We start from the raw sequence: 12619 nt of genomic DNA, 5'->3' as shown, positions 1-12619 counted from the left end.
AAAATATATTCCAAGAAGTTTGACATGTTTACTTTTCACTCTTTCATTTCTAGGAAACAGTACCTTGTTTGCGTTTTTCCATACAAAAAAACCCAGTTTACTCAAACTTTATAAACTCAGCATTTATAAGTTCAAAACTACATTTTTTTTCCCCACGTAATTAAGAAAATGTTCATTTTCAGGTTGCTGGTGATTGTTTAAGAATTCTCCATCAATTTTTGGCTTTGGAGTATATTTCAATTCTTCACCTCAAAAAGATAATTCTGAAGAATATTCTTCGTATTTCCTTCTGCCAAAGAGGTCTGTACAATGCCAAGAATGTACAGGAAGAAAGTACATCTATACACACACAGGTAAGTCATCATTACTTTTGCATTCCGTTTCGCCACTGCCCTGTACAGAGCCTGATTTACAGAAGCACATTCTTTCAACAAAATGAGATTTAGTTGAATTGGAAGGTATGGATGCTCAGCCACTTTGATATTACAGCAAAGCAATCAGCATCTGTTACATTTGAGAGTCAATAAATGAAAAATCTGAATCATGGCGCTGTTTCCATATATAACACTGGAGAAGGTGAAGGGATTGCAGCAGGCTAAGTTTCTTCAGTCTTTGAAAGAGGACTAATACCTATCCTCAGAACAAATGTCTATAGAATGCTTCAAAAATTATAGGAGGATTATTTGGTTACCTGAATGGTAGACAAATACCTACAATTCAAACTGAAATTAACACCACAAACAGTTGTTTTAATCATATTACCTATGTCTTGATTTCTTCTTCATGAAATAATAACCTGCTACCTTCCAAGTAACAAGAAAGTAGATTCATGTATTTTACTTTAGATAGTAGAGACTTCTTCCTTATTTTTAGAAATAATCAGCTGCAAAATTTACCCTGAATACAGAATTGCGTTACAAAAATTAGTACATTGCACACTGACCAGGAAAGATAAAAAGATCAGTTAGCTCCACCAGTACTGGAACCTTGAATAGGCAAATACTTCCAGCTAACGACTACCAGCTCCTTAGGAGGGCAGTTAAAAGTAATTCTGTCCCCTCAGGTGAAAAAAAAACGCCAGTATTTTTATTCAGCAAACTATTAACTTCATTTTTATATGCTTAATGCACAAGTGAAGTTGTGAAGTGAAGAAGTGAAGTGACAACACGAATGAACAAGATGACTTCAAAGGCAGGCATGACATCTGTAGATGTCATGGGATGAACTGAGTAACCCTACTTGAATGCAGGACTGCTTGATCTCAAGAGAGCAGTAAACCTATTTATCACACTGTGTCCCTCATGCTTGCTGCATCTGACTACATACCCTGTCAACCTTCACATTATGTGCAAAGTCAACTGCATCAATAAAGAAGAGCATGTTTGTCCTTCAGCAGCAGCCACTGCAAGGGCACAGAAATTTCAAAAGTTTTGTTTAGTTGCACAGAACTCAAGGTCTCACTTTTATCCCTGTGAGTAAGCTAGACTTCCAACTTGGGTATCACCCTGCATGTGTGGCATCTAAAGAGAGTTGAACCAAAACTCAAGTAAAAGTTAATTCTAATTGCACATACGTGTTCATCATAGAAGCTTATCTCTATTGATCTAAACTGAAATTGCAGCTAGGGTTACCATTTCATTAAATGAATGATCACATTTCTACCTGCGTTTTTGATTCACAGTAACTGAAGACTGTTCTTTAACTTCTGAGATTGAACTTCTAATTCAGATCTTCTCTGACAAATTCCATAGCCAACTACTCCTACTAAAATGTTATAACAGCCAGTTTCCCAAAGGAACATAGTTTTCTTTTATATTCCTAATAGTAGTTTTTGAACAACTACAGACCTGTCAATACCTTTCTTCTCAAGTACGCAATAACATTGAGTCAGAATTCTAGACTCAATCACCCAGAGTTATAAACACACTTACCGGTAGAATCTTCTGCTGAGCTTGCAAGAGACAAGAGTTTCTCATTTTCCAAAAAACTTGAAAGGTTATTGCCAAGATGATCACTTGAAATTTTGCCTTCTACCAGCTTTTCAGAAGGTTCAGATGGACCAACCTGTGAAAAGCAGCCATACAGAAATGTTTCTAGAAGTAACTAGCTATTGCATAAATTCAGTTAATAATAAACAATTCATTAGGTTAATAATATTCCAAAACTCCCCCCCCCTTTTTTTTCTTCTTACTTATTCCAGCAGACATTTTAGTTCCAATGGACTTTGCCTGCTAGCTTCCAGAGTGGACACATGCAAGAAATACAGGGATCATAAAGGGGAAAGAGGAAAAAAAGCATCTGAAAGACACCAAACTTACAAGACCTCAAAAATAAAGTACCAAACCATAGCATTAAAGAATTTACACTTGAATAAAACACTGCTCCCCATTCATTAAGCTGCAATCACAACTTATAAGTACAAAAATAACTCTCAACAGTTTCCTACGCTGCTAAAACAGTGCTTCTTCAGAAGCTGTACAGCCAGATCAAACTTTTGTTCATGTTGTCTTCAAATGAGTGTACTAATTTATTTATAAAGTAGTATTTCAGCTGAATCTAACTGTTAATGTTGTATCTTTTATATACCTGAATGATTTTTAAAAACAGCACTATGTAACATTTGTTTTGGATTTACTCTCACATTCTTTTAACAGATCACGTTTGACAGCAAAACTGTTAAAGTTCAGAAAGCAAAGAATTTTAAAAGAACTTGAATTATGGTTTTCAGATGACAGCCTGTGAGCATTCAGCTGCAACTCACTGACACCTGTGGCCCCTAAAAAAATCAAATGAAAGAAAATGAAATCACTTTAGTAAACACCAGCTGACACATTAAGGTGTACATTTTGGACAGCATCTGGTTGCAGCCTGAGGCACATTTTCTATAAAGGGCAGGAGATCTCCCATTCCTGTCTGCCTTGTATCTCTGTATCTGTAACTGTCAGCTTCTCTAACACAGTAGGTAAAAACAGCTGAAGCACAGCCCTACCTGTCAATACCTGCAGCTATTTGCTAGCTCTGGGACAGACACACACAAGAGAAAAAAAAAATAGAGGCAGCAGGAAGATTGTGTTCTTCCAAATGGTGCAGTTTTTAATGCTGAGTACACTGAAGAAGTCATCTAAACTAATATTCCTCAAAGTAATTAACAAGTACAGGGACAAGTCAAATCAGGTTGGTATTGTCTACTTCAATTTCTAAAAGCATTCCAAAAAGCTCCTCACTTTTCACCAAGTTTCACCTGGCTTTTCAGTAAGCTAAACTACAACTGGGATAAAATGTGAATTCCTTACACTGATAAAGAATTACAACTAGGAGTAAACAATTTTCACAGTTGAGAAAGATTAAATGGAGACATGCTCCCATAATACTAATTATGTTAAATGATCTGCAAGAAGGAAGCAAAAGTGAGGCACCACAGGCTGAGCATGCTAGCATCGTTACAAACTTAAGGGATACATAAGACAATAAACACAGTTCAATTGCCTCCCTCCTCCTCTCACAGAGTAAGTCTATTATGAGATTAATATTAGAAAACCTTTAATTTCACCATATTTAGAAAAGCTTTCACCTTGTTATTCTTACTGTCTGGAAGCAAACACATTCCAGTTGACAAATCTGAAACAAAACAATGTAGCATAATCAGTTCATATCAAATCAATAACGTTAGTATGTTCTCATGTTACACTACTAAGTGCTGACTATTCTACAAGATAGAAGACCGGGCCTCCTGAAAGTCTGAAATACACCACAAAAATAACCCTGAAACATACACATTATCACAAAGCCAAAGTTCACGTGTTTTTATAGCAATGATCTAAAGTATCTGGGAACAATTAAAAAGGCAGGGCTTCACCAGGGCTAAAACTGTAAAAACTATGAAAGACAAATACTGCCTTAAGGATTTCTATAAGGCAGTGCAAACAAGTAAGAAGTCCCAGGTTAGACTAGCAGAAGTGGGAAACAAGTGTTCTGTTCCACTGTTGCACTTCATCTACTAAGCCAATTCTTTTTTTGGATCACTTGCAAACAGCTTCTACCTGTCTTTGTGTTATATCCACCTATAATCCAACTGCAAGTCCCACAAGTCAAGAGAACATTTTAGACATGCACATACAAATTTTATCAAAAGAAGTTCCTAATTCCTAAGTAATAGATGGAAATAAAAGGCAATTTCCAGACTAGAATCCTAAATCTTGATTAAACAACAAGTTAAAACCAACTAGTTAAATATGACTAGGTGCTATCAAGTCCAAACACTGGGCAGTCCCAGTTTTCAAAAGCATCATGACTTTTGTTGCCATAGTTACTGCCACTTCCCCAGGACTACAATAAGCGACTGAAGCCAACACTTCACCACTAGAAGCATGTTTTATAAGGGCACATTTGTATTACAAACTATAGTACTTTCTAATCAAACATGTTCTCCATTAAATTAATAGTCAACTCACAAAAACCTACGCAAATGTTCAGATAAAGCTTAGAAGAGATTAAATATACTTGGTAATGACTTCATGTTTAATGAATTTTAAGGAATGAGCAGAATTTAATCACAGGACTAGCATCAGCAAAAAACCCTAGCAAATTTAACATTACTAGCCAAGCTCTTAAAGTAAGTTACAGAATATTATTCTGCTTCCCGGACTATATAGTCATACTTTAAAAAAAAAGCATAGTTTTCACAGAAAGTATACCAAACTACTTTTTCATGCATTATCTCACTAGAAAAGTATGTTTCCAGTTTCTATAGCTGTTGTTAAAGATCATCTATTTCAGGCTGGAACAAGGGAAGAAAAGAGATATAAGTTAAAACAGTGTCAAAGACTTAAGCCTACTGAAAGATCAGGGGTAGAAAACAGCTTACACATACTTTTCTAAAAGTGAAGTTCCTGAAATTAATCCAGATTCTAGTTATGGTATTTTATAGCAAACATTGTTTTCACCAGCTTCCTGTCTAGCTTCGTACTTTGGGAAGAAACCTTAGAACAATGTCAACCACAAGCTTTCTGTTTTCAGTTTGTTCAAAATTAAGAGGTTCTTTTTCAAAATTCATTTATGTTATGCCATAAAACAGTGAAGAGTCAAGAGAAGACATCTACAGCATGAAAAGCTAACTACACTGAGAGTAAGTATACAATTTTCCTCAGATTTTAATACCTTCCAATCGTTGAAGTGGCAACACCTCAAGTAAGGTATCTTGACTGTGACTTGAATGCTCAATGACATTCTGATCTTGCTCTCCATATACTGAATGGGGTTCTTTCAAACTAACAGATGTTGGCTGAGATGTTTGCTCTTTAACTTGTGTAGCGAGTTCCCTAGAAACACAATTATTTCAATGAAAAATCACTGTGAAATATATAGATCAACATTAGTATACAACATCTCTCCATATGAAAATTTGATAAATTACCTGATTTTAATGCCTTTGTCTCTAGGAACTCAGCTGTTCCCATTAATATAGATTGTACAGGCCTATTACTTGTCATTTTACAATAAATGAGTAAACATCAAGACTACAAAGGCTTCAGTTTCACTGAAGTGTGAAACATAATGCAACATATGTCTCTCTTTCTGTTTCTTTCTCCCATTTCTGCAAAAAGGAGAAAAAGTATAGGGGGGGAAGTATAAGGGGAAAAGGGTCTATTCCAGGCGAGTTCCATGATCCATTTGAGAGCAAGTCAAACCCTAGACAAGATGTTCCTTAGTCCATAACACCCGCATGCCTTTTGCAACATTAAATTAGGGACTAAATCACAAAGAACACAACTTGCTGAAATTCCATATAGTTCTGTTAAATAACAGGTTTTATAATTCTGTTTAAAAGTTATTTTTCACCTCTGGTTTCACCGGACTTCCACACAGGCAGATAAGATAATCACGTAAGACGTTAAAATTTCCACATTGAGAGAAATGAACCACACTTTTGCTGTAGTATTTTAGATATATAAATGAAACTAACATTTTAAAAGGTCTAAAATGCAATTATTCTATGTTTTGTAGTATTTTTACTGCAGTACAATCAAGACACTGACTCCCTCACTTAAATCCTATATTGTTTTTATAGGGACATACTGGCTATCATGCAATTTTATCAAAAAGAAACATGTTGCGGTTTCTATCACAACAATAGGAACAAATTTGACCTTGATTAGAATAACCTATGCAACAACTTCCAACACTATGCCCTCTAAAGTATTTCTACCCTAAGAGTAACGCCCTCTAAAGTATTTCTCTAACACCTGTTATTTCTTAAGAACTAGCAATCACTGATGCTATAAGGAAGCTAAATTTAATAGAAATTGATGCTCCTTTCTGTATGCACACTGCATGTTATTTAGTTGGAACAGATTTAAATCAGAGCAAACTATTATTTACACACATGACATGAACTAGAAACATTAGCTTAATTCTAGATTATGCAATGTACACTATGTAAATACAAGCCAGATTCAAGTAAGTCAATTAATCACGCTTAGAAAATTCTTAGTGTGACAGAAAACAAAACATCGTAGTTAAAAAAAAAAAAAATCACTTAAGATTCATTCCTGTCATGTACATGAGGCCCAATGAGTCAATTAAACAGCCAAACACTGTTTACGTATAGCTATACAGGCTGTAGCATTGCACAGGATGTTTACAGGTAGCCCTGTAACACTACCCCTCTTCTGAAAGCATGCAGCGTTTTAGCAGGAAAAGCTGCCCAGGCTGCCCAACACTGTAAGCTAACAAACTAATGCACAGCTGAGCTCTCCAGTTACTGCCATCAAAAGGCCAACAGTAGAAGCTGCTGCTGAGGTGGGCAATTTGATTATGAAGTATTCCATAATTAGCTTATAGTACGTATAGATCTACATACTATATACTGGTATGTGCATTTTAGGACAGAATTCGATTTTAACTGTTTCACTTACATGTCTTCATGGAAGCTGAGGGCAAATCTCCCCATTGGTTCAAGATCTGACTGATTACCACAAGAAGATCCTGACAGAGGTGAATGTTTCCCTTCTAAATAGGATGCACAGGTATCAGAAAGCCTGTAAAGCGCGAGAAGGAACACACAACAGAATCATTCTAATACGCACCACTCCTGTTTTCCAAAGAACTGGGGGGGGGGGATCATATTGATGGCCACGCATCTCCTATAAGTTCACTGATTTGAATATCTTAGCAATTTCAAGCCAAACTGTATTTAAAGGTACACATATGTACCCAGAACGATCCTCTCCAGTCTTCCGTAGTTCTTTAGTGAAATACCACATTATCCTTTTTAGCGGCTAGTGCTGTCCCACTTGGAACACACCATTCTGGAAAGAGTTTAAAGTCTGATCTTACTCCTTGTCAAGTCACAGGACAGTAGTTAAGTAAGCAAATGCTTCCAACTGTTACTCTTTACTCTACTCCTTGCTGAACAAATCATTATAAATTGTGTTAAATGTTAATTTGTATCCATAACACTATTTCTTACACTACCCTTTTTAAAATGAGCCAGATCCAGGCAAGTTAAAGAAGCAGTTAATAGAGCTAAGAGAATACACATGTAAAAAATGTATTACTCTCTATACAGCTTCAAACCTGAGTATACTAAGCTGAAGAGTCGAGTTAAACTTGACTGTTATCAGTCTAAAAACTAAATTACTCTTTTAAAGGGTAATTTTAATGTAAGTAATTTATGAGTTATGAATTAAATGCAGATTTTTCACCACTAATACAATCAATTCTATGTTTGCTGATTAGTATGCTACTAATTACCAAATAGTTTTAATCATCTACCAAATAATCTGTGAAAAGAATTTTTCCTCTCCAAAGTGGAATGTTTCAACCTGGCCAACTGGTTTTTTATACCAAGAGGTATTAACTGATAGTCTCACCTGTTGTCACAGCCCGTTTTATTCCTGGCAACAGTTGAAGCTGCAACAGGTAAGCCAGGGTTTGAGGAAATAGTAACATTTTCCAAAATGACACTTGCACTGCTGTTCAATGACTGGCCCAAGAAGCTTGGAAACGTCTCATCAGCAATATTTCTGAAGCCTTCCATCATCCAGCACAAGCTGCTCAAAATAGCACTCTGCTTGGCAACGCCGTCAGCCCTGGCCCAGCAACATCTGAAAGCTGGAACAAAACAACTATACAGTTACACAAGTCACAATAATGCTGTCAAAAATGCATGATTTCTACATCACAGCCAATATTCTTTGGCAATCGCCCCACTTTGTCCACAAACGTGCTTAAAAATTACTTCCAATCCTTTCCCCCAAAAGTCTTTTGGGGGCCACAGTTTTACAGCCTTCTTGGACATTCTAAAAAGAGCAACAGCCCTACACGTTCAGTATCGACGCTGCACGACGTGCCAGCCTATATTTAGCCTGTAAAGCTAGTCGGACCAGGACGGCCCCCCTCCGTTTCCCCAGCGGCGAGCACCTGGGGAGCGCAAACCCCGTGACGCGACCATCAGGGGCCGCTACCTGGCATGCGGCCGCCCAGCGCTGCCGATCCCGGGTCGGAAGGCCTGGGCCCGGGCCCTCCCCCCTCAGCACCCCGCGCAGACACCGCCACGCCACGGCTCGGGAACGCCGCGATGGCTGCGCCGGGGGGGGCGGCCGCCGGCACCCTCGGCCGCGCAGGCCGGGACGGGGAGCGGCTCGAAGCACCGACCCCCTTTCCCCCAGAGAAGCGCATGGGCCCGGCCCTACCCGCAGCTGCCGCGGGAAGCCCGAAGTGCCAGCTGGCGCCACCGCCCCCCCAGCGCCGCGACTCGCCTGAGAGGAGCGGGAGGAACCGCGGCCCAACCGCCAAAACTTCAAACCGCCGCTCCCGCCGCTACGCGCCCTCCGGCGCCCGCTGCCCCGTCCCGCCCCGCCCCTCTCCGCTCCGCCGCGCAGCGCCCCCTACAGGGCGGGCGGGCCCCACCCGCTCACCCGGAGCGAGACAGACACAGGCCCCCCCCACACACACACACCCCCGGCTGCCGCCGCCCAGACCAACCGCTGGCCAGCAGCGCGTGCGCAGCGCCGCCGCTCGCCTCCCAAACTTTCCCGAGCCCGCGCCAGCTTCGCCCGCCCACTCCCGCCCAGCCCCGCCGCCAGCCAATGGGCGAGCCGCAATCCGAGCCGGCGATTGGCCAGCGGGGGACGGCAGGAGGAAAATGTTTGGGAGGGGGCGAAGAGGGGAATGCTGATTGGGCGAGGCCGTTCGGCGGGACGGGGGCGGGCCCGGGGGCGGGGCGCGGTGCCTCCGTGCCCCCGGGGCGGCGCTCGGCAGCGGCGGGGGCGATCGGTTATTTGAAGTATTTCCTTGCGGAGCGGCGAGTTTGAATCCCGGTACCGGTGGGTACCTCGGGGTCGCGCAGGCGAGCGGCGGAGCCCCTGAGCCGCCGGTGCTGCGTGCCGGCCCTGCGGCCCCGGTCAGGGCAGAGCCGTGTGAAGAGGAAAAAGCTTCAGCGGGATTTACTTAGGTGACGGCTTGTATTTACATGACAGGCGCTGTTTGTATTAACTGGCTATGTTTTCTGTCGTGGTCTTGTTATATGAGTCACGTAAATGAGGTTGAGCAATGTGCAGTTTATACACAGTACATGGAAAATTTTATTTCCATTTTGAAGCAAAAATGGCACATTTATGAGGATGGATGAGAAGGCAGCAGATGCCTTCCAAACACGTGTATGTGTGTATGACAGCTTTAAAAGATTTAGATCAAATTCAGTGTTATTCCAGGACATTTTCACAGTGCACTTCTACAGTCATATTCCTGGTATGAAGGTTGCAAAAAGCTAGAAAGAGAGTGAACATTCACACCTTCAGCCTCATCAGAAGTTCATACTGTGTTCAAATATGTTCAAAACAAAAACAAATGACAACAAAACCAAACAACCCAAGAAAGCCACCTCCTGGCTACTACTACAAGACCCAAAACCCTCTAGCCCTGGAAGTTCAAGCTGAGATGTGCTCCAAGCCCATAAACAGTATACAAGGTAATGCATATCTTCTTTCAGAAGAATAAAAGGGACATCAGACTTCAAAGTGCCAGATAAATTTAAAATACTGCAAGTACCTGCTCTCATCACCCCTCTCTAAGCCCTTCTACAATCTCCCTTCCTCCTGGGGGTTCTGTTGCTTACATTCAAGGGCCCAGATCCTGCACAAAAGTCCAGTTCACAATCCTGACTCATGGGAGCAAGGCAGAGGAATACAGAGGAAAGCATGAGTTTGAGGAAGCAAAGGTCAAGGATACGGAATGCAAGGTCCGGGTTTGGAGAGATGTCAGTGGAAGTGGCAGGCAGGGGGAAAGGCAAGGATTGGCAACAAAACCAGCATAAGTTCATTTGTTGAAGTCAAAATACTTGGCCAGTCCATTGGAAATGCGACTTGTTTGCACTGAAACTGTAACAGCGTTTTTCCATCAGGAGTCTGACAGAGATTAGTCAGGATATCTAATAATACATGTTCAGCACAGAGGAAAATAATGTGACCATGCTGAATTAACTATAAAAACACACACTGAAAGCTGCAAAAAGTGGTCATTTACGTTATTATCATAACTGGTTATTCTGGGCTCCAAAAGAATAACAGAAGCAAATTTAATGAAAAAAAAATGCAAGCAGGAATCTTTCCCATAGATCTGCCATATCAAGGATAGTTACACATAAAGAATTATCTTTGAATATATTTGACACTTTGTTACACTGCAGTAATTAAGGCATACCCAACAGACACTGTAGGGTCTTAGCACAAACTTTTAGCATTGGGAAACAACGGTGTGTGTAGACACTGCCACCTTGCTTTTCCTGATGGCTGCTTAGGAAGGAGCCCTACGTTTTTTTCCTGGTACAAGTATAAGAAAATGATCAATTACTGTATTGAAGGGAGTGACCTTTTAAATGGTTAAGACAGAAATTCTGCAAGTGGCTTAAACCTTCAAAAGTGTATTCTGCTCCTTGCATACCCCAAACCAGTTTGTTCTGTTTTAGGAATGAGTCTTAGTATAATAGTTTCAATTGTCTTTTTTTTCAAATTACTCTCACATTAAGAAGAGAGGTTTCCTCAAACCCTTTGTATTTGATCAGCCTGTCAGTCTCCCAAGAAAGATGAGACCCTTGTGTCCAACCAGCCTGTCCGCTACCTGCATTTGACACCCCATGGTATTGGGGATGGGAGGGGGGTGGAACGTGATTTGACTGACCCATTCAGGGGCCCCCACTGACAGCATCACTGAGTCAAATCCCTTATCACAACTACTCAGATCTCTGGAGGCTTACGCAAAACTAACTTCAGCTGAAGATTATCAAGCTTGTGACAGAATTAAAGTTCAAAGATTGCCAGTGATAACAGAGCGACTGCAAAGTAAGCTTACAATACACCTGATAACAGCTAGCATGAGTTAGTCATAGAATAAAGTTCTTACCCAGTAGGTGTCTCAGTGGCGGAGAAGACAGGCTTGGCCTGTTGACTGATCCCAGATGGAGTCTTCCCTAACTCCTCTCCTCATTTGTTCACTTTTTATACTTTGTAGTACATTGCATATCCAGTGTCATACACAGGATTGGTTACAAGTTTCTGGCTTCTAATGCTGATTAGCGCACACCCTCAGATAGCACTGCTGAAGTTTTTCACTAACTGCGCATGCTCCCCAAGTGGGGTTTTGCCCTCTTTGGGGGGGGGGGGCGGGCTGTTTGAGTTGGAGGTCACAATCTCCCACTACCACAATTACCTTTGTCCTACTTTCAACTAATTTTCTGTTGATGTACAGGGGTTGTCTTTTCACCATCCGTTCTTTGTCCCCATCCTTTCCAAGGCTGACTCCCTTGATTAGAAGTCACTTCACTCATAACAACTTATGAGTGGGTCAGCCTGACCCAACTTCATGCACAGATGTGTTCAACATAATTTGGGAGTGTAGACAAAAATCCCTCCCCCCCCCGCCCCCAGCCTTTAGACTTATTTCAGTCCAGGACCAGTCCACTTTCTTTACATTTAGTTGGAGCTTGAGTGACTCTAATTGTACATATTTTTGTTACTGATTGGTATCACATGCCCAGTGAGGTGTAGTACCTGGGAAGTGGGTAACTTTGGGATGGAGGTGTGCATTAGTATTACAGTGAGGCTGTTTCATCTGAGGAAAGTAATTTTGCCACAATGGTTGGCTCAGCAGTGAACATCTCATATATTCTTCATGTGACAACTACTGTACAGCTTACCAGACCACCAAGTTCCCCTTCCTTCCAAGTTACTCCTGTCCGCAGGTGCTGAGATGATAGGATGTGTTGCTTAGGGAGCTGGGGTAGAACCCATGCATACCAACCATCCTGAAAGCAATAGCTGTATCTTATCCTAAAAAACTTCCTGTATTATTACACTTCTGCTAGGTCCCAATTTTCTCCAATTCCCCCCCAAAGTAATTTTCCCAGACTCATTCTCCCTCAGAGAAATAATCTTTCCACCCCCCCTTTAAACCATACATTTAATCATGTAACATTTCTGTTGTTTACCATACAAAGTGTAGCATGGTTTTATAAAAGTTAACTTTTTGGTAAAAAGGTCTAAACCAGGGGTCCTCAAACTTTTTAACCAGGGGGCCGGCGCGCGGATGAAGTGGCAGGCAGCCATCTGCAGCTGCTTGGTTT

General features: G+C 41.1%; 1 protein-coding gene across 4 annotated transcripts in view; it reads right to left on the bottom strand.

The window, feature by feature from the left end:
* Window positions 1–8863, bottom strand: part of CEP192 (centrosomal protein 192) — a 70944-nt gene extending 62081 nt beyond the window's left edge. For 3 of the 4 annotated variants that reach the window (XM_055704751.1, XM_055704753.1, XM_055704752.1), the window contains exons 1-6: window positions 8760–8863; window positions 7872–8112; window positions 6915–7037; window positions 5158–5318; window positions 3572–3618; window positions 1932–2064 (exon numbers count right to left, since the gene is read on the bottom strand). In XM_055704751.1, coding sequence (XP_055560726.1) covers window positions 1932–2064; window positions 3572–3618; window positions 5158–5318; window positions 6915–7037; window positions 7872–8041 — 634 coding nt within the window. In that variant the 5' untranslated portion in view covers window positions 8042–8112; window positions 8760–8863. Of the gene's footprint in view, window positions 1–1931; window positions 2065–3571; window positions 3619–5157; window positions 5319–6914; window positions 7038–7871; window positions 8113–8759 lie in introns of those variants that run through there. The other variant, XM_027798495.2, reaches the window with a different exon arrangement.
* Between the last annotated feature and the right edge of the window lie 3756 nt (window positions 8864–12619).

The sequence above is a fragment of the Falco cherrug genome, chromosome 3, assembly GCF_023634085.1.
Source record: "Falco cherrug isolate bFalChe1 chromosome 3, bFalChe1.pri, whole genome shotgun sequence".
Lineage (NCBI taxonomy): Eukaryota > Metazoa > Chordata > Aves > Falconiformes > Falconidae > Falco > Falco cherrug.
The sequence above is the reverse complement of the archived record's forward strand: the minus strand, read 5'-3'. Positions and strand labels throughout refer to the sequence as shown.